Genomic DNA, 20,161 nt, shown 5'->3' on the forward strand with positions numbered 1-20,161 from the left:
TTTTATATTTTAACCCCTTATAATTTTTTTATATTTAACCCAAAGTTTTCCATCGTTTATAATTTAACACAACACTTTATTATTTACAACTTTGGTCCCCCATACTTTTTATCTTCCGCAAGTTTTACGTTTCGTTCTAAATTTTGCGAGTTAACACGTCGTAGCGTGCATGTGAGGTTCAACGTTTTTTGCTCTATTTTTTTCATATTTGAGAGACCCGTCGCAACGTGTCCATTTTTTTCTCTTTTGACAAGTTCGCTGCAACGGGCGGGTCCTAGATCGACTAAATTATTATTTTCTATGTTTTACGTTTCTGATTAATTTCTTCGAACTAACACAGTGTAACGGGTATGCGTGGTTCAACGATTTTAAATCTGCTTTTCGTTCGGTGTAATTTTTCCAATTTTATCTATTTTATTTTTACGATGTTGAGAGTCGATGCCGTTGTGGCGTTGGTGCTACTTGGCACGGTTTTACGAACGTTTTTAACCTATTAAATTTTTTACGAATATTTTGTTTCGGTTTACCCCTATACTTCCTTTACTTAAAAACTATTTTTTACGTGCATATTTTATGTACGGATAGGTATAAATATGATAGCAATATTGAGAGAAGGTTTATTGATTTGTGATCATAATTCAAGGCCATAGGCCGATGTACATATAGGGGAAAAAGAGACCTAACAATGGAAAGGATCCTCTAAATATGGGGAGAATACAACTAATAATAATAGAAATAAACTATTAAAAATAAATATTCTATATTCCCCCTCAAGATGAAGCATGTAAGTTGATCATGCTAATCTTGCCAAGTAAGAAACCAAGTTGTTGTCTAGAAAGGCCCTTTGTCAGTAGGTCTGCAATTTGCATCTTGCTGCTGATATTCATTGGAACAATTTCCTTTGATTCTACACGTTCACGCACAAAGAAGCAATCCATCTCAACGTGCTTTGTTCTCTCATGGTAAACAGAGTTGTTGGCAATGTGACGGGCTGCCTGGTTGTCACAAAACAGAGGAGTGGCCGAGTCTATACGTACCCCTAACTCGGTAAGAAGCCAACGCACCCAAATAACTTCACTGACCGTGGTTGCCATGGCACGATATTCTGCTTCGGCCGAGGAACGTGAAACCACAGACTGCTTTTTAGTTCTCCATGAAATGGGAGTTCCCTCAAGCAAAAGAAAATACCCAGTTCGTGACCTCCTCGTGTATGGACACCCCAACCAATCGGAGTCACAGTATGCAGACAGAGCCGGGTCCCCTTCACGCGAAAGGAGAATACCTTGTCCCTGTCACACCCCGATTTCCACGTGTCTCACCGGTGGGCCCGGTGGGGGATTACCGTGACGATGTTGGCAACAATATAGTCAAACCACACAATTATATAATGCACAGCGGAAGCATAAAATAAATATATAAACTTCAACCTTTGACCGTAATATCAAATGTATTACAAGGGTTGAATATATCCACAGTGGATCGTAAATAATTATAAAGTATTGTTCCATCAGATACTGCAATCAAGCTTGCGAGGCTTATCCCGACGCTAGGGAGCTAATACCAGCCAATTACGTTTAGGTACCTGCACTTAATCTTTTTGGGGAAAATACGTCAGTTTACACTGGTAAATACATTCAACTGACACATTTGAAAATGTTTATTAAAATTGATTTGAATGCACAAGGCACAAATTCTTTTATAACTTGGGAAAATTCATAATCATCTTGTGAACGTTTTACATGTTCTTTTATGCGTTCAGTAGCCCGGGTCGTGCCGGGTTAAAGATTTATAGACACACCACGTTTGCGTAAAACCGTAGTACAGAAACCAACGGCTACGTCTTTTAGTTTTAATGTCGACACTTTATACCGGGTGTACGCCTACACCGGGATGTCGATGGTCGTGGCCATTTCGTAAAATGATGCCGAGGATATCCGGGACAACGGTCATTAAACCCCCCAAAGGCTTATAAGCAACAAAACTGTTTAAATGAGCCGATCATATTTAATCAATTAACCACCTAAGCGATGGAATTATATAATGCTCAATCAAGCGGTATTAATATACCGTAACCCAAGCCCATATAGGGGAAATAAGTTAAAGTATTTACCTTTGCAAGTATTAATCCTTAATTTAGATCAAGTCACCGATAGCTTTTACTGGGGCTCCTAATCTGGAACGAAGGTTTTAATTAACCTCTTAGAATCCTAACGGTCCTTGTATTAGCCGTAGCTTAAACCGGTTGATTCCGATATTTAGATATGGTTAATTCGCACGAAAAGGCGAAAACCGAGAATGGAGTATGATTTGGACCCAACAAGTTCAGTGACTTTTTATATGGGTTTATAGTTCATACTCTGGATTTTGGGGTTCAAATAATATAATTTGACCCGTATCGGCTATTGCACGAAAACTAGTTCCATGAGCCGTACCGTGTGCGCAAATAGGCGAAACGGTTAACCATAAGAGTCGTACGCTTATTTCCTGAGTCAATATGCCTTAAAAGTATTTTGGTATCAGTAGGATACCTTCCGTAATGCCCGTAACGAGTTTAAGTTCATATTATGCCCCGTAGGGGCTTTTCGGTCATTTTAAAGACTTTAAAAGGGATTTTCGAGTCCTACAGGAAATCTGAGTTTCCCGAACAGCTTATAAAGCTTAAAATACTTTATTTATTATTTAAAACCAATAGCAACTGGAATCGGGTCAAAAGACCTTGTAGAACTCCTGTTTTGGCCAAAAAGGGCATATTCGGTATAAACCGAACCGTAGCCATAACCGCAGGTTATGAGCAAGGTAAAAATTATTAAAAATCTTTAAAATTCCCAAAATATTATTTTACCACAGTGGATAAAAGTTTTGGTGCCGAAAACTTGGGTTAGATGAGCGTTATGCTAATTGCGCCGTTAATTACAAAACTTTCTTAAAAGTGCGCCTTTTAGCATAACTCTCATTCTAGACCTCGGATTGACGTGAAACCTTAAGGACATGCTTATAATTTAACAAGCAAGGTTTTGGTCCGTTCACGTGTCCGAAATACTCGTTTAAATTTTAAAAGGTCGTTACGGTCAACTTTTAGGCGAATGACGGAAATATGTAAAAGACTCGGATAACTCATGAACCGACCACAGAGGCTTATACCAACATGTGACCTGGTCCTAAGAGAGTCCTAAGGTATATTTATACCTTACTAAAACGGGTCAGAACTGAAGTCAAAGCAAAAGTCAAACTTTTGCGACTTTCGGCTCCGAACCGGTTCTATATAGTAAATGATCGATTCAAACGAGCGCAAACATGTTTATATACTTATTATCATGTTTTATGATTATCAAAACAGGTTCCATAACATATACATTACAGATTATGCTTAAATCGCTAAAATAGCTTTCTGTTGACTTTTTAACCGCACGTTTGACTCGATAATTGACATAGTTAGAGTGGTGATCAGGGGGAACCATTTTAGAGGTTTAATACCCACATAAATACCAACTCATAACCATTTTTGATTCGTCATAAGACTGAATCATTTGCAAGATATTGCAATGACAACCGTTAGTTACGACGGTTGCGTTTATAGGCTATAACTATGGAAATGTGAAACCAAAATGGTTATGAACGACTTACAGAAGTTAACTCTTGATGAGAGAACAGAAGGGAAAGCTAGAGAGCTCTTGAATGATCAGATATAAGTGTTTTTGAGTTGTGTGAATTGTTATGCTTAAGGCATGCTATTTATAGCCAATGCCAAGCTTTGTTGATCATTGCAAGCACTACCATCTGACCAGAGGTAATGGTAGGTGTCCCCTAAGTGATATGGGTTGAGCATAGGGTGCCCATGCCCCATAATTATGTGCATGATCGTTCACAAGCTCCAAAAGCCAAGTAGTTACCATATTTCTGCATCTGGGCACTTTACGCGGCCCGCATGGGAGTTCCCATGTGTTTTAATGCGGGTCGCCTAAAGATCAAACATTAGACGCGAAATAGAGGGGGCTCGCGGCCCGCCTCAACTTATGTTGAAACCTTACGCGGGTCGCCTAAGGTTAATATTTCAGGATTTTTAAATCTTTTGTCATGATTATCAGAATCGGGCCATAAATAACGAAATCTTTCGTAATGATTTGCCTGACCTTTCGGATTTGAAGGGGTAACTTTGCGGTTTGGCCCTCGGTTATTTACCGATAGGGGCCTCGTGTTAATTACCCGCATTATTAAGTCCCCGGTTTATTTATTATTTATATTGGAAAGCCTTAACTTTCACTGTTGACGCTTTTAATCCTTCTTCTACGAATTCGATCGTATCTTTCTCGTTTCATATCGAAACTTCGCGAGATTTATATATATTATTTTAGTGAGGGTATAATACCGTTACAAAGTCTTTGGAACGTTAAAGGGTCACTCAGAGGTATGATTAAACATGTTGACACAGTTAACCCCTGTAGTTTGTAATCTCTCACTTTCTTCCGCGTTTTGTTTTTGTACGATCTATAATTTATTCGTTTGAAGGTTTAAGCATTATTTAGGGATACTATACAGTATATTTACCCTTGTTGACATTTATAACCCTCGAATTTACATACTTTCAAGGTTTGTCAAAATTAGTCCTTTATTTATTATAGATGCCATGTGTAAACAAATGACACGTGTTAACACATCATTGGACACAAAATTTCGAGGTGTTACATCCTCACCCCCTTAAAATAAATCTCGACCCGAGATTTACTCAAATAAATAGGGGTATTTTTCTTTCATTGTAGCTTCGACTTCCCACGTATATTCAGGACCTCTACGAGCATCCCATTTGACTTTTACAATCGGTACGTGCTTTCTGCGAAGCTTCTTCACCTGTCGATCTTCAATCGACAAAGGTTTTTCTATAAACTTTAAGCTCTCATCTATATGCACATCTGTGTGTGGAATCACCAACGATTCGTCGGCGAAGCACTTTTTGAGATTGCAGATGTGGAACACATTGTGAATTCCATTGAGCTCTTCAGGCAAGTTCAGTTTATAGGCAACTGATCCGACTCGTTCAATGACCTCAAAAGGTCCTATGTATCTCGGACTCATCTTGCCCTTCTTGCCGAAACGCATCACCCCTTTCCAAGGTGATACTTTCAACAATACCTTTTCACCCACTTCGAAGTGAAAATCCTTACGCTTTGGATCAGCGTAGCTCTTCTGCCTATCGCGGTGAAGGGGTATGGTCCCAAAACGACCATTACCCGCATCAAACAAACCCCTACCAGCAAGCGAACCGCACCCATGCGGTCACATCCTTCGAACCCATTCGGTTCGAAGATGAATAGCTTGACCCAAGTACGAAAGAAGATGAACATATCGATGCGGCTGGCACCGCATCATATGGCCATTTTCGTCACGACAAGGGAAGCGAGCAAATAGTCTCCACATACGATGATGCGGCCAACACCGCATCTCGCGTATTTCTTGATCACAAGTAGGAGACGCGGTAACTTCAGACGTTACCGCATGCAGCGATGCGGCTCGCACCGCACCCTGCATATCCAACAAGTGGACTGACACGCCAGGCAAGTGGCTGACACCACGAGGCAAGTGGCGCCGGCGACAGTCCCCTGTCAGAGCTATTAAAGCAATGGGCTGACGTGGCGTAACCCCCACGGCCGGCGAGACTGACACACCTGCAACGGTGCAGCTCGTCGTCAGCCCATCCATCAATCTCCTCCTTCACTCCTCGGCTATAAATACCGACCCCAAACCAGGTTTGAGGTATCTTCACACAACTCTCTCACTACTACTATAATCTTGCTTTGCTTCCCAAGCAAACTACTGATTCTCACGCCGGAGAGTGGTAACAAGGAGCACCCCCCACCCCATCCTCCTTGTTACGAGTCACGGCTTGTTTCCTTGTGCAGGAGATCATCCACCGGTGACCCAGCCAGCGATCTCCGAGAGGAAGGGATTAACCCTTCTTGACGAGACCAGTGTGTTAACCCTGCCCGGTTAACCATTGTTTCATCATTGGCGCCCACCGCTACTCTTAGCACTTTTTAATCCATCCCTCTCCCTCTCAAGATCATGACTGATAACCAAAACACCAATGCGGATAACCCAAATCCCCCGGTCCCAACAGGGGTCCACCCTTCGACCCCCCAACCCGGACACATTGGCACGTCCACCCAAAGGATCCCATCCTTTGCGTTCGGACACGACTTATCACAGGCCCCAACTGTGCTTCCACCAGGCGTGGACTTACACTCCTGGTACCAACAGCAGACTGATCTGCTGATAGCGGCTTACAACCGCGCTTGTACGGAAGCAAACGTACAAGCTGGGCCTACTCCAATACAACACACACCTGCCAACCGTATACTCCAATACGATGGCAGGTTACACTCACGTCCGGCTTCCAGAAGCCGACATGACGACCGTGGATCATCTTACTGTTCGGTCCATACACTCAATGAGGATACTTCCTCATATGAGTCCCGCTCCAGAGGGCCAGTGCATACCCGCCTGGGCCCCTATGGGGAAGATAGGAGGCGGTCAGCCTCCAGGCGCGGCCCAGGCATCCAGAGCCGACTGGGCCCGCAACCTTACACGGAAGGGTACGGTCATACCGACCCTGACGATCAAACCTACCGCGGGGAGTCTCACGACACCAACAGCAGACCGGGGGGACGCAACTATGTTCCTCCCAGTCACCCCCGCACTACATACCTCAGGGCGGCAAAGCGCCCTGTGCACGAACCATACAGGCCAAGGGCCGCGGCCGAAAATTCAAAATTCGTCCCGCACATCGCCAACGCCGATATCACAACGACAAAATTCCCAGTCAACATTGGGAAATACAGTGGCTCGACCGACCCGGACGACCACATGAACATCTTCACAGGCGCTGGCGTCAATGGCAGGTGGGACGAACCCACCTGGTGCAATTTTTTCCCCCAGACCCTTATCGGTCTGGCGAGGGCATGGTTTGATTCTTTGCCAGTGGGATCACTGGATTCTTTCGAGGACTTGCGCGCCAAGTTCCTCGCCCACTTTAGCCAACAGCGACGCCACGAACGCGATTCGTTGGACGTCATGAACATCTGGCGAAGAGATGACGAATCGCTCGAGGCATTCGTCATCCGTTACAATAAAGAATGCCTAGAGATAGGCGACGTGGCGGACCAAATGGCGCGAAACCATTTTATTCGGGCCGTCAAAGACAGAGAGATGGTCATGACCATCTCTGGCAAGGAAGGTTTGCCTAAAAAATGGGAGGATGTCATGACCGCAGTCAAGACATATGCCCAGACACAGCGGTCGCTCGAACCGCACGTCAAAAAGGCAAAACCCCAAGCCGAAACATCCCACCAAGGGTCCAAACGTAATAACAAACGAAAACGGGATGCGGGCAATCGGGATATTACTAAACCCTATTTCCCGCAACCCAACACGTTTGACCCACAATGCTACAACCCGGCCCAAGACACTCGGGCACCAAGAAAAGAATCTCGGGACCGCAAATGGACCGAGATCAACCAGTCGCCAAGAGAGGTCCTCCTCGCGGACCCACAATTCTTGCGACCGGCCCAACCAATGAAGTCCAAGAAAAGTCAGGACCTCACACTATACTGTGAGTACCACAAGGACTCGGGCCACACCACCAACAACTGCATCAGTCTCCGGCTGGAGATTGAGCGGGCGTTGAAAGAGGGGAAACTGCAACACCTTTTACCAGGTGGACAAAAGCCCACCAAGCATATCACCCCTCACAACGAAGGTACCTCCTCCGGAAAGAAAGCCATGTACGTGGCTTCCACCCACATGATCTACGGAGGCAAGGGTAGGCCGCGAAAAGCGGCACGAAGACCGGACAATGATTGGAAAGACGAGCAAGTCGTCTTCCCAAAAGTCCGAGGCGGACCGCGTGACAGACGCGCCGTCGTCATTTCAGGCCAGCTGGCCCATTACTGCACCGAGCGTCTGTTCATTGACCCGGGCAGTACATCCGATATAATCTACGAGCAATGCTTCAATCAATTTGACCAAGAGGACAAAGATCGGTTGCAAGCCGTAGATTACCCGCTGGCCGGATTCGCAGGGGAAACAGTCTTTCCCCTAGGCCAAATTACATTTCCCGTGCGTCTTACCAATGGTAAACACACGCGGACAGAGGAGGTAAACTTCATGGTTTTACCCCACACCTCCAATTATGATGTCCTCCTTGGGAGAGAATCCCAAGGAGATTTCAATATGATCACATCCGTCCCCCACTCCGCGGTTGGTTTCCCAACCGCATCGGGGGTTGCAATCATCTACGCCCGCAAGGACGTCATGATGACGGACGAAGCACGTCCGACAAAGGTCGCAAGGCCCACCCCCGTCGACCAACCGGAAAAATGGGTTCTCAACCCAACGCATCCGGAACAGAAGGTCACATTGGGTCACGCCTTATCCTCGACCACCAGAGCGCACCTGAAGGAGCTCCTCTTCAGGAACCAAGACATCTTCGCGTGGACTCCCGCAGACATGACAGGGGTCCCACGTGAAATAGCGCAGCACTATTTGAATACCAAACCAGGTATCAAACCAGTGATCCAAGGCCAACGCCACCTTGGGTCAGCTAAAAATCAGGCGATGCAAGAGCAGATCGAAGAACTGCTCTCCGCAGGTATACTGCGGGAAGTCAAGTACCAGACTTGGTTATCCAACCCTGTCATGGTAGAAAAACCATCCGGGGGCTGGCGCATGTGCGTCGATTACAAAGACCTTAACAAGGCCTGCCCCAAGGATTGTTACGCGCTTCCGGAAATCGACGAAAAGGTCGATAACCTCGCACCATTTAGGTGGAAGTGTTTCCTCGATTGCTACAAAGGGTACCACCAGGTACAAATGGCACTTGAGGATGAAGACAAAACGGCATTCCGGACCCCAACCGGAAATTACTGCTATACAAAAATGCCGTTTGGGTTGCGCAACGCGGGCTCAACCTACCAGAAACTGATGAACGACACTTTCCGCGGTCAAATAAGCAAAAGTGTCGAAATCTATATGGACGACCTGGTCGTCATGAGCATGGAGGAAGATACCATGCTCACTGATATAGAAAGAACATTCCAAACTCTGCGAAGCGTCAACATGAAGCTCAATCCAGGGAAATGCTCGTTTGGAATGGAAGAAGGCAAATTCCTTGGGTTCATCGTCACCAAAGATGGATTCAAGGTAAACCCGGAAAAAGTGCAGGCGATCGAGCGCATGCCATCGCCTGCATCGATGAAAGATATGCAACGCCTGGCCGGAAGGCTGGCGGCACTCAACAAGTTCTTGGCTAACCACGCAGCCAAGTCATACCCTTTCATCAGGACCCTGCGAAGCTGTTCAAAGAAAGAACAATTCCAGTGGACCGCAGAGGCCGAAAAGGCCTTCCAGGAAATGAAGGAGTGTTTGATACAACTCCCAACACTAACCGCACCATGCAAAGATGAGCCACTCATCTTATACCTATCCGCTGCGGACAATGCAGTGGGCGCGGTATTAATAGTGGAACGAGCGGGGGTTCAAACACCCATCTATTATATCAGCAAAATGCTCAACGACCCGGAGACGAGATACTCAATAATGGAAAAATTGGTACTAGCACTGGTACATGCTTCAAGACGGTTACGACGCTACTTCGTAAACCACATCATCACAGTGCTAACCAATTACAGGATCGGCCCGATCCTGTCCAAACCCGACATCTCTGGGAGATTAGCAAAATGGGCAATTGAGCTGGGCGCACATACAATACATTACAAGCCGCGCCCTGCCATCAAAGGCCAAATCTTAGCTGATTTCGCCGCTGAAGTACCAGCGGATCGCATCCAAGAATGCGAAGAATCCCAAAATCCTACGCCCCCACCACCCTCCTCAGAAGTATGGGCACTATTTACCGATGGTGCATCCAACGAGGATGGCGCGGGCGCAGGTCTGCGACTCGTCAGCCCTGACGGCCAAGAGCTTACATATGCCATCCGCCTCGATTTTAAAAGCACCAACAACGAGGCAGAATATGAAGCACTATTAGCCGGGCTACGTTTAGCAGTCAAAATCGGCGTGCAACATCTGGAAGCGCACGTCGATTCCTTGTTAGTTGCGGGCCAGGTACGCGGCGACTATGCCGCCAAAGGGGATATCATGATCCTCTACCTCGAGCAAGCCCTGCAGCTAAAATCCAAATTCGCTTCATTCAATATTCGACACATTAATCGAAGCGAAAACAAATCTGCGGATGCACTATCAAAACTTGCATCCACCAGCTTCCAACACTTGGCAAAGGAGGTACGTATCGAGATTTTGCAAAATCCTTCGGTTCCTCTACGCCAGGTCAGTGTCATCCAATACGGAACAACGTCATGGATGACACCAATTATCGCATACCTTCAGTCAGGTGTGACTCCCGAGAGCAAAACAGAGGCACGTAAGTTACAATACAAAGCGTGCCACTATCAAATGGGAGACGGTATCTTATACCGAAAGTCATACCTCGGACCGCTCCTCCGATGCGTTAATCCACAAGATGCCACATACCTTATCCGAGAGATACATGAGGGCATATGCGGCATACATGCCGGACCACGCATGGTCGTGGCAAAAATCATGAATGCCGGGTATTACTGGCCCGGCATGCACCTGGACGCCGTCAAAGAATTACGCAAATGCATGGACTGCCAGCGCCATGCACCAAAAACTTTGCGGCCAAAAAACAATCTGGTCCCCGTCACTACTGCATGGCCTTTTCAAAAATGGGCGATCGACGTAGTGGGACCATTCCCGGACGCACCAGGTGCAGTTAAATTTATCATAGTAGCGGTTGATTACTTCACAAAATGGGTAGAGGCGAAACCACTCGCTTCAACCACTGCTATGATAACAAGAAAGTTCATTTGGGAGCACATCATCTGCCGTTTCGGTTTACCAATGTACATTGTTACCGACAACGGCACCAACTTCGCTGCCGACGAATTCCAAAAATGGCTAGAAGAGCTGAACATCAAACACATATTCTCGTCAGTCGCACACCCGCAAGGGAACGGCCAAGTCGAGAGTATAAATAAAGGCCTAGTCGACGGAATCAAAGCACGATTGGGAACAGCCAGGCGTGGCTGGGTCGATGAACTCCCAAGCATCTTATGGGCTCACCGCACTAGCCCAAAAACAAGCAATGGGGAAACACCTTTCAGCCTCGTCTACGGGTCTGAAGCGGTGATACCCGCGGAAATGGGCCTCCCATCTCCTAGAATGTTGGCTATCGAAAAGCTAGACAACAACAGGGAACGTAGGATCGATTTGGACCTCCTAGAAGAAAGGCGCGAGAACGCCGCCATCAACGAGGCCAAATACAAATCCAAACTGGAAAAGTATTACAACGCGCGAGTCCGCGTTTGTACTTTCACTCCAGGGGACTACGTCCTACGTGACAACGAGGCATCTAACGCCGAGCGCCCAGGAAAACTTGCCCCCAAGTGGGAAGGACCCTACCTCATCAGCGAGGTCTTAGGGAAGGGCGCATACAGGTTACAAACACTAGAGGGCGAACCTATCGCCAGAACATGGAACGCACAACAGCTTAGACGCTGCTATATGTAAGCTATGTTCCTACACTCTCTATGTAACCTATTGGGCCGCAGGCCATTTGCAAATAAATAAATAAGCAATTTTCTACATTATTGTTTGTTATTACTATTACAAATGCGTGTTCCACTTTGCGGTATCCCAAAAACAGATTGGCAAAATCTTCATTCATGATACCCATACAAAGTGGTAACCACACACAAATATTGTAATAGGCCAGCAAAAGACAAACAGACTTGCATGTTTTATCCGGCCGGATACACAAGTTTTTGTTAAACACAATTCCTGAGCCCCAAAAAGGCAAACAATGGAATTGACGCGGACTCATACGACAAAGGTATGGAGTACACTCGACCCCATTCACAAATGGGTAGAGTTCCGGTAATACAAGCTTTTACAAAGCTTAAGCAATTCTAAAAACCCTCGATGGTAAATAACAGAATTGATGCATACCCATACAACAAAGTATGGAGTATACTTGACCCCGTTCATAAATGGGTAAAGATTACGCATACACACGTTCAGACATGCAAGAATTAAAAACACTTGTACAAACTGAACAAAGAAACTTTATATTCAAAAAATTCAAGTATCTACATGATGCTTACGGAATTTACATAAAGTTCCTATTCTACACAAGAGGAATACAAAAAAGGAGGCACACTAGCCTACCTAAACCCTATTTTGAACCACTGGTCCCCGCGTCGCCTCCGACGTCACCAGCGGGTTCTTCCTCTTCCACATCAGGGTAAAGCATCCGCAAGCGGTCAACATAGTCCGCAACCTCCAAACACTCGTCCAGCTCCCCTACACAGGCAAGGGGCGTGTCATAAAAGGAGGCTACGGCCGCTTTCAGACGACCCTCGGTATCCACATCACGGAACCCGGACGCCTGATCGGTATAACCGCCTGCGGATAGTACATTGATGTGCCCAATGCAGCGGTTAAAACCAGCCTTGAAGCCCGCATCACGCGCACGTTCCTTAACCAGGTCCAAACCTGATGAGGTCTCAGGAGCATTCATTATAGCCTCGACAATCTGCAATAAAAAGATCATAAGTCTTGAATGCTAATCCAAGCAAATGTAAAGGCAAAGGATACTTACACGCGCGATGCCGTGAGTCCGCAACCACTCACGGTCAGCTTCCAGTTGGTTAAAAGAGGACACCAAGGCATCCTTGGCCTCAACAGCGGCGTCAGCCCGGTTCTCCGCAACAGATACGCGGGCAGTAAGGTCCGTAACCGCGACCTCCCGGGCCTGAACCTCAGCCTGTTACAAGAACAGCAAACAGTTCACTCAGTGAATATTTTCAAAACAATAAAGACGAAAGCAACAACGCTAAAGAAACGTACCTGCAGGCTTTCAACAACTTTGCCTAAACGAATGCGCTCCGCATTCGCCTCTTCAAGAGCCTTCGAAGCACGGCTCTCCTTCTCTGCGGCCTCTTCATAGGCCTTTAAGGCACGAGCCCCGGCTTCTTTGGCCTCTTCAAGGGCCTTCAAGGCGTCGGCCTTCGCCTGCAGCGCCTTCACAGAAATGGCCTCAGCCGCAGCCTTCTCTTGGCTCAAGGTAGCATTCGCTGCCTTGGCATTCGCCAACTCCTGCCGAGTATGAAACAGAACGTTATTCTGCTTAGCCCAAGATTCATTCCATTTCTTGCGCTCATTGGACAACTTTTCGTTCCAACTCTTGCGCTCATCAGCAAGGAGTTTAGCAAGGGAACGCACCTGTTTTAGCTGGGCAGCGGCAGCCCATTCCGAAGTCTGCTTCTGCTTCTCAAAAGCAGCTTTATCCTTCTCGAACTGCTCCGCACCCGCACGGGCAGCCTGGACCAGCTTTTCCGCTTCTGCCCGCATGCGAGCAGCATCTTCCTCGCGGCGGCCCAGCACCTTATAATCTTCCAAAATGGCATTAGCCACAATGGAAGTCCCTACCAACATGGTCGAGAGCTGGTTTATACGCAGCTCCCGCGGTGCGGCACGAGCCCGCTCAACTTCAAAAGGGGTCCCAAGACCGCCCAGGATCTCCCTGCAGGCCGCAGGGTCGTTAGCAATATCATCCCCCTGCAATACAGTCCAGGGGGGTCGATGGTACAGCGTACCGCGATCCTGGGAGTAGGTGCGGTAGTAATACTCCAATTCAGACTCCCCAGGCTGAATTGGAGGCCCGTCATACCCCGCACCATCGGCCGACGAACTGGTACCCTTATCAACCGCAGACTTCTGCGGCCCAGCATCATGCTGCCGCGCTTCATCGCCAGTTTTTTGCGGTTCAGCATCAGAATGTTGCTTCCCGGTAGCAGTGAACCGCAAACTCAAATCGTCTCCCTCATTGGGAGAGATCAGGTTGTTGGACGAGTCGACAGTATCAAATATCTGGGCCGCAGCATTCTCTGCGGTACCCTCCTTCTGCACGGTTGACTCAGGTACCACCTTGACGGGAGGTGTCGATGGCACCTCCGCTCCACCCGCATCCATGGCACGCGGAGGGGACTCCGGAGCATCGAAGATAGAAAAATCTTCATCTTGACGCTCTGCAAAAAAGTGAAATAGCTATCAGAACCAGTTACACAACAGTTAACACTAGATAGCCTACACTTACCAACGACAACCGCAGGTTTCTTCTGCGCCGGAGCAGACCTTTTGGTTACTAGCCTCCGACGTTTGGTTTCAACACCACCAGCAGCTTTCTGCTCTGGCCTCCTCTTCTCACCAATCACAGGGGGACCCGCAGCTGTCCCTCCCGCAGCCACCTCTTCTGCCTGCTTCTTCGCAGCACCAGAACGTGACTCCGCGGCTGTACTCAAACCCTCAAGGGTATCAGATACTATCACACAATCCTTGTGTCGACGAAAAGAGGAATGAGAGATACCTGCTGCCTGCGGCACCAAATGAGGCACAGTAGTGACCTCCTTTATCTTCTTTTGGCGGAAGCGCACGCCCTTCACAGTTTGCCTCTTTGGCACACCTTTCGCTTCAGGGTCCCCCAAGGCCCCAAGATCACCTGCATGGAATCAATACGTCAATAACACAACATGATCAACACAAGTAGCAAAGCTTCGATAATATACCTTTGCCTACTGGCAACTCAACTGCCAGTGCAGCCGCAGTAGGCACCCGGAAGTTACTACGGATGATAGTGTTGTGATCCTGTTCACCATCCGCACAAACTACGGTCTCAACCGTACCCTCGAAATCCGGAGCAAACATCCTCCATGCGGGGGCATCTTCTGATAGTAGACACAAAGGTCAGTAACATACGTAAGGATAAAGAACGTAAAAAAACAAAAAGTACGTACCACCGCTCTTTTCCCGCACCACGGGTTTCGAGTTCTTGCCCCTCCTCAACATCATACGCAACAGCCATAGTTGCGTGTTGGTCAACTTCACAGACTCAATAGTCTGCAGTTGCGGGAACCATTGCACTGATTTCAAACTGGGCATCGCAATGGTCTCTGCTATGATCGTCTCGGTCACATTCCGAAACGTCATATTCACAGCAAGGGCAGCAGACTTGATGTAGAAGAACTTCTTCTTCCACATCGTCATCCCCTTAGGGGGAGTCATCAGCTTTGGGGTACCGTCTCGTAGACGGAAAGAAAAGAACCCCATGGACACTGTCATCTGATAAAACCGTCGGAAGTCTCCAACGGTAGGCTCTATGCCAAGAGCACGGAAGGTAAACTCAAAGTTACGAATCCGAATCATCCCAAACGGACTCACTTGAGAAATGTGGACCTTGTACCACTCCAAGATATCCACAACAAACACCGTCAACGGTAATCGGAGGTTACAATCTCCGAAGAAATCGGACCACATGGTCACATAACCGGCCGGAGCGTCGGCACCAGTATCACCCTCTGATGGGTACCGAGCCCCATATTCCGAGGGCATTTGGACCTCCAGCATAAGGCGATCAAAGCTTTTTCTGGTCCACTTCAACACCGGTAACCCACCACCGGGAACATTCACATCATCATCCTCGTCTTCGTCCTCAGCCACTATCGGCTGTTCAGGGTTTTCACCCTCCACATTGTGTGGATTCGATGGTTCAGCCATCAAAAATATCAAAGAAACGGAAGATGGTGAACAGAAACACTAGAAACCTCACCGGAATTTCAGAAAAAATCGTCGGAGAAAACAGATGACAACTTTCTCTCAAACGGCAAATTTTTTGAATTTTCGACAAAGTGAGAGGAAACCACAAACGGTTATCCCCTTATATACCCATCGCAATTAAGGCGGAGGGAGAAAGCAAATCATCACGTTCAAAAAGAGCGTATCTTGCAACAACACGTGTCGAGCGCCGTTTTAGCTGACGGTTATCACGCGCGCGTGGCCGCCCACGCGCCTGACAAAGAAGACGTTTACACTCCCTGCTACAGTGCATTTAATGCCTCGGGCAGTGCAAATGTCCTTTCATTTCAGCACATGCAGAAACGTCTCACTAACTTCTACCAACTCACACGTGCGATCAAGCCACGTAGGCAAGAAAAAGCGACAACATTATCCAAAAAACATAAGCGGCATGCGGTTTTTCTGGTTTACCGCACCATAACCCATACCGCATGTCGTTTTTTTATATACCCTAAAAAATAGGTAGAAATATATCTATCTATGCTATAAAGGGATATATTACCTTTTCCGCATCACTCACGAGCACGCGTGAAATATGCGGAAGTGACACACATGAACCCATTCAGATGTGTCAGATGCTCAGAACCAGTGTTGTTCTTTGGACTGAACCGCATCTCAGGAACAGGCAAAGCGCATTGCCTTCCTTTCTTCAAGCTTCAAATCCCTCCTGTCCGGTTCACAACCACAGAGGGTGCATGAACAACTTCTTCAGAAGAAAGAAGGAACGAAATCTACGCGCCCGCACATCAGCAGCCCTGACTCCTGAACCTTCAAGAGTTACATCCGTGCAACAAGCACACTTTGAGCGAATATGGGACTGCAACATCGCAGACACCCATAAAGAGCTACAGACATAACCATAGCTTCCGCAGAGTGGTTGCTACGGAAGAGCAAAACTCACTCCACATCACCGAACGAGGCTACCTCGTTATAAACTCGGTATTGGAGCGTGAAGGTAAGTGGCTCCAGAAAGAACGCAGATACGTGCTCTAAACAAGCACTTATCAAGCAGCAAGTGTCCGAACAGCGGTAACAAGTCTGCCTATGACTTTGTTTACCTGCCAACGGACCGCGGTAACAAGTCTGCTTAGGACTTTGTTTACCTACCAATGGATCGCATGGAATAAACAACGATGGGCATCCCCTTGCCTATGACCATGTTTATTTACCCATAGTCTAGATCCACATTGTTCGACCAAACATGGCCAACAATGACGCAACGAAGTAACCGCAAAGAACGTACGGTTACTTGAGAGCTATCAAGATGAACACGAACACCCCACAAAAAAGGGATGGTCATCTCATCATAGGATGCTGAACATAGAACTTGAGCAAAGTTCTAACACAACATCCAAAACCTTCAAACCTGACCGCAAAGGTTGGTTTACAAGTTTTTCTTTTCTTCTTCGTGCACCATTCTGGCAAATGGTTCGAAGAAGAAACCACCTCCAAGAGGTTCGAAACATGTGCAAACCTTCGAACCACCATCCAAGAGGTTGGTTCGAAGTTTGTGCAGCATTACTATGAAGGTCCCTAACAGGCCTTCAACACAACAACAGGTGGCAACCCACCTGATGACATGCAACGGCTGAGAATTTCGCATCAAGCGAAACCCCTTCACCGGTACGGAAGAGGCATAGCCGGATTTTTTACCAGATCACCAGGTTGATCTGGCCTAAAATTTTCTCCAGACTGCCACACTACCTTCCTACACCATAAGTCCAGTACTCCTCCCACGTGCAACTTGCACAAGGGAGCAACACTAGACTGGGGGGACTTGAAGGGGTATGGTCCCAAAACGACCATTACCCGCATCAAACAAACCCCTACCAGCAAGCGAACCGCACCCATGCGGTCACATCCTTCGAACCCATTCGGTTCGAAGATGAATAGCTTGACCCAAGTACGAAAGAAGATGAACATATCGATGCGGCTGGCACCGCATCATATGGCCATTTTCGTCACGACAAGGGAAGCGAGCAAATAGTCTCCACATACGATGATGCGGCCAACACCGCATCTCGCGTATTTCTTGATCACAAGTAGGAGACGCGGTAACTTCAGACGTTACCGCATGCAGCGATGCGGCTCGCACCGCACCCTGCATATCCAACAAGTGGACTGACACGCCAGGCAAGTGGCTGACACCACGAGGCAAGTGGCGCCGGCGACAGTCCCCTGTCAGAGCTATTAAAGCAATGGGCTGACGTGGCGTAACCCCCACGGCCGGCGAGACTGACACACCTGCAACGGTGCAGCTCGTCGTCAGCCCATCCATCAATCTCCTCCTTCACTCCTCGGCTATAAATACCGACCCCAAACCAGGTTTGAGGTATCTTCACACAACTCTCTCACTACTACTATAATCTTGCTTTGCTTCCCAAGCAAACTACTGATTCTCACGCCGGAGAGTGGTAACAAGGAGCACCCCCCACCCCATCCTCCTTGTTACGAGTCACGGCTTGTTTCCTTGTGCAGGAGATCATCCACCGGTGACCCAGCCAGCGATCTCCGAGAGGAAGGGATTAACCCTTCTTGACGAGACCAGTGTGTTAACCCTGCCCGGTTAACCATTGTTGTTTCATCACGCGGGCAGCCTTGAGACGTTCCCGGATCTGGACAATCTTGTCCGTCGTCTGGAAAACAATCTCTGGTCCCGATAATTGGACCTCTCCTACTTCCGCCCAACAAACAGGCGATCTGCATTTCCTACCATATAATGCCTCAAAAGGCGCAGCCTTTATGCTGGTGTGGTAGCTATTATTGTAGGAGAATTCGATCAGGGGTAGGTTTTTATCCCAGTTACCACCTAAATCGATCGCACATGCACGAAGCATGTCTTCTAGCGTTTGGATAGTACGCTCACTTTGACCGTCCGTCTGTGGATGGTAAGCCGTACTAAAATTTAGACGCGTGCCCAAAGATTGCTGGAAACTTTTCCAGAAGTGTGACGTGTATCTGGTATCCCTGTCGGAAATAATAGACACAGGTATGCCGTGTAAGGCTACAATCTTATCAACATAAAGTTGGGCTAACATATCGGAGCTATATGTCTCCTTGATGGGTAGAAAATGAGCTGATTTAGTCAGCCTATCGACTATGACCCATATTGTATCATTTCCTTTCCTGGTCTTGGGTAACTTGGTTATGAAGTCCATAGTTACACATTCCCATTTCCACTCGGGAAGCTCAGGCTGTTGTAGCAAGCCAGACGGCTTTTGGTGCTCGGCTTTGACTTGAGCACAAGTCAAGCACTTTGCTACGTGGGCGGCTACAGACTTTTTCAAGCCTATCCACCAATAATTTGCCTTTAAGTCTTGGTACATTTTATCAGCACCAGGATGGACTGAGTATTTGGAACTATGGGCTTCCTGGAGAACAACATCTCGTAGTCCCCCATAAATCGGAACCCATATACGTCCATTCAGCCTAAGAATTCCATCCTTGCTAAGAGTCAACTGCTCCGCAGTTACTCCCAGCTTTTCGTTAGGATAATTAGCTTCCAACACAGCCTCTCGCTGTGCAGCCAAAATCCTTTCAATCAAATTATTTTTAACTTCAATGCTCTTGGCATTGATTCGAATGGGTTTTACCCTTTCTTTCCTGCTTAATGCATCGGCGACTACATTCGCCTTGCCGGGATGGTACCTGATTTCGCAGTCATAATCATTCAGGGTTTCCATCCAACGGCGTTGTCTCATGTTCAACTCCTTCTGGTTGAACAGGTGCTGGAGGCTTTTGTGATCAGAATAAATCACAAATTTAATACCATAAAGGTAGTGCCTCCATAACTTCAGTGCAAATACAACGGCACCCAACTCCAAATCATGGGTGGTGTAATTCTTTTCATGCACCTTTAATTGCCTTGAAGCATAGGCAATCACCTTGCCCTTCTGCATAAGCACACACCCCATGCCTGTATGTGATGCATCGCAGTAAACCACGAATTCATCTGTACCTTCCGGTAAGGTTAACACAGGTGCGTTGCTTAGCTTCTGCTTCAGTATTTCAAAGGACTCTTGCTGCTTCGGGCCCCAAATGTACTTTTCTTTCTTCTTGGTCAAGGAAGTCAAGGGCGCAGCAATCCTTGAAAAATTTTCAATAAATCTCCGGTAGTATCCTGCCAAACCCAGGAAGCTACGGATTTCGGTAGGCGTCTTTGGCTCTTGCCAGTTCATGACTGCCTCTACCTTAGCGGGATCCACTTGGATACCACGCTCACTCACAACGTGTCCTAAAAACTGGACCTCTCGTAGCCAGAATTCACATTTCGAGAACTTGGCGTAGAGTTTCTCACGTTGTAGTAATTCGAGAATGCAACGAAGGTGCTTCTCGTGGTCATCTTGATTCTTGGAATAGATAAGGATATCGTCGATGAAGACTATGACGAATTTGTCCAAGTATGGCTTGCAAACGCGATTCATGAGATCCATGAATGCAG

The 20,161-nt window shown here is 47.3% G+C and overlaps 1 protein-coding gene across 1 annotated transcript; it reads right to left on the reverse strand.

The window, feature by feature from the left end:
- Positions 1-770: 770 nt before the first annotated feature.
- LOC110923903 lies at positions 771-15,510 on the reverse strand. The gene is made up of 7 exons (XM_035986180.1): positions 14,883-15,510; positions 14,655-14,813; positions 14,456-14,587; positions 14,186-14,380; positions 13,312-14,117; positions 12,506-12,622; positions 771-995 (listed from the first exon to the last, which is right to left on the reverse strand). Exons 1-7 carry the CDS (start codon positions 15,490-15,492, stop codon positions 771-773), a joined length of 2,244 nt encoding a protein of 747 aa, XP_035842073.1. The 5' UTR covers positions 15,493-15,510.
- Positions 15,511-20,161: the final 4,651 nt, after the last annotated feature.

This window comes from Helianthus annuus, chromosome 17 (assembly GCF_002127325.2).
Source record: "Helianthus annuus cultivar XRQ/B chromosome 17, HanXRQr2.0-SUNRISE, whole genome shotgun sequence".
NCBI lineage: Eukaryota > Viridiplantae > Streptophyta > Magnoliopsida > Asterales > Asteraceae > Helianthus > Helianthus annuus.

What these genes read in the sequence shown, in the direction of transcription:
- LOC110923903 (XM_035986180.1), bottom strand. Translation starts at nt 15,492, where the DNA reads ATGCTGGAGGTCCAAATGCCCTCGGAATATGGGGCTCGGTACCCATCA. An exon ending in TTTGGTGCCGCAGGCAGCAG is followed by an intron (nt 14,381 to 14,455) that starts GTATCTCTCATT and finishes GTTTGAGTACAG; the next exon opens with CCGCGGAGTCACGTTCTGGT. An exon ending in CCGCTGCCCAGCTAAAACAG is followed by an intron (nt 12,623 to 13,311) that starts GTGCGTTCCCTT and finishes TTTTTATTGCAG; the next exon opens with ATTGTCGAGGCTATAATGAA.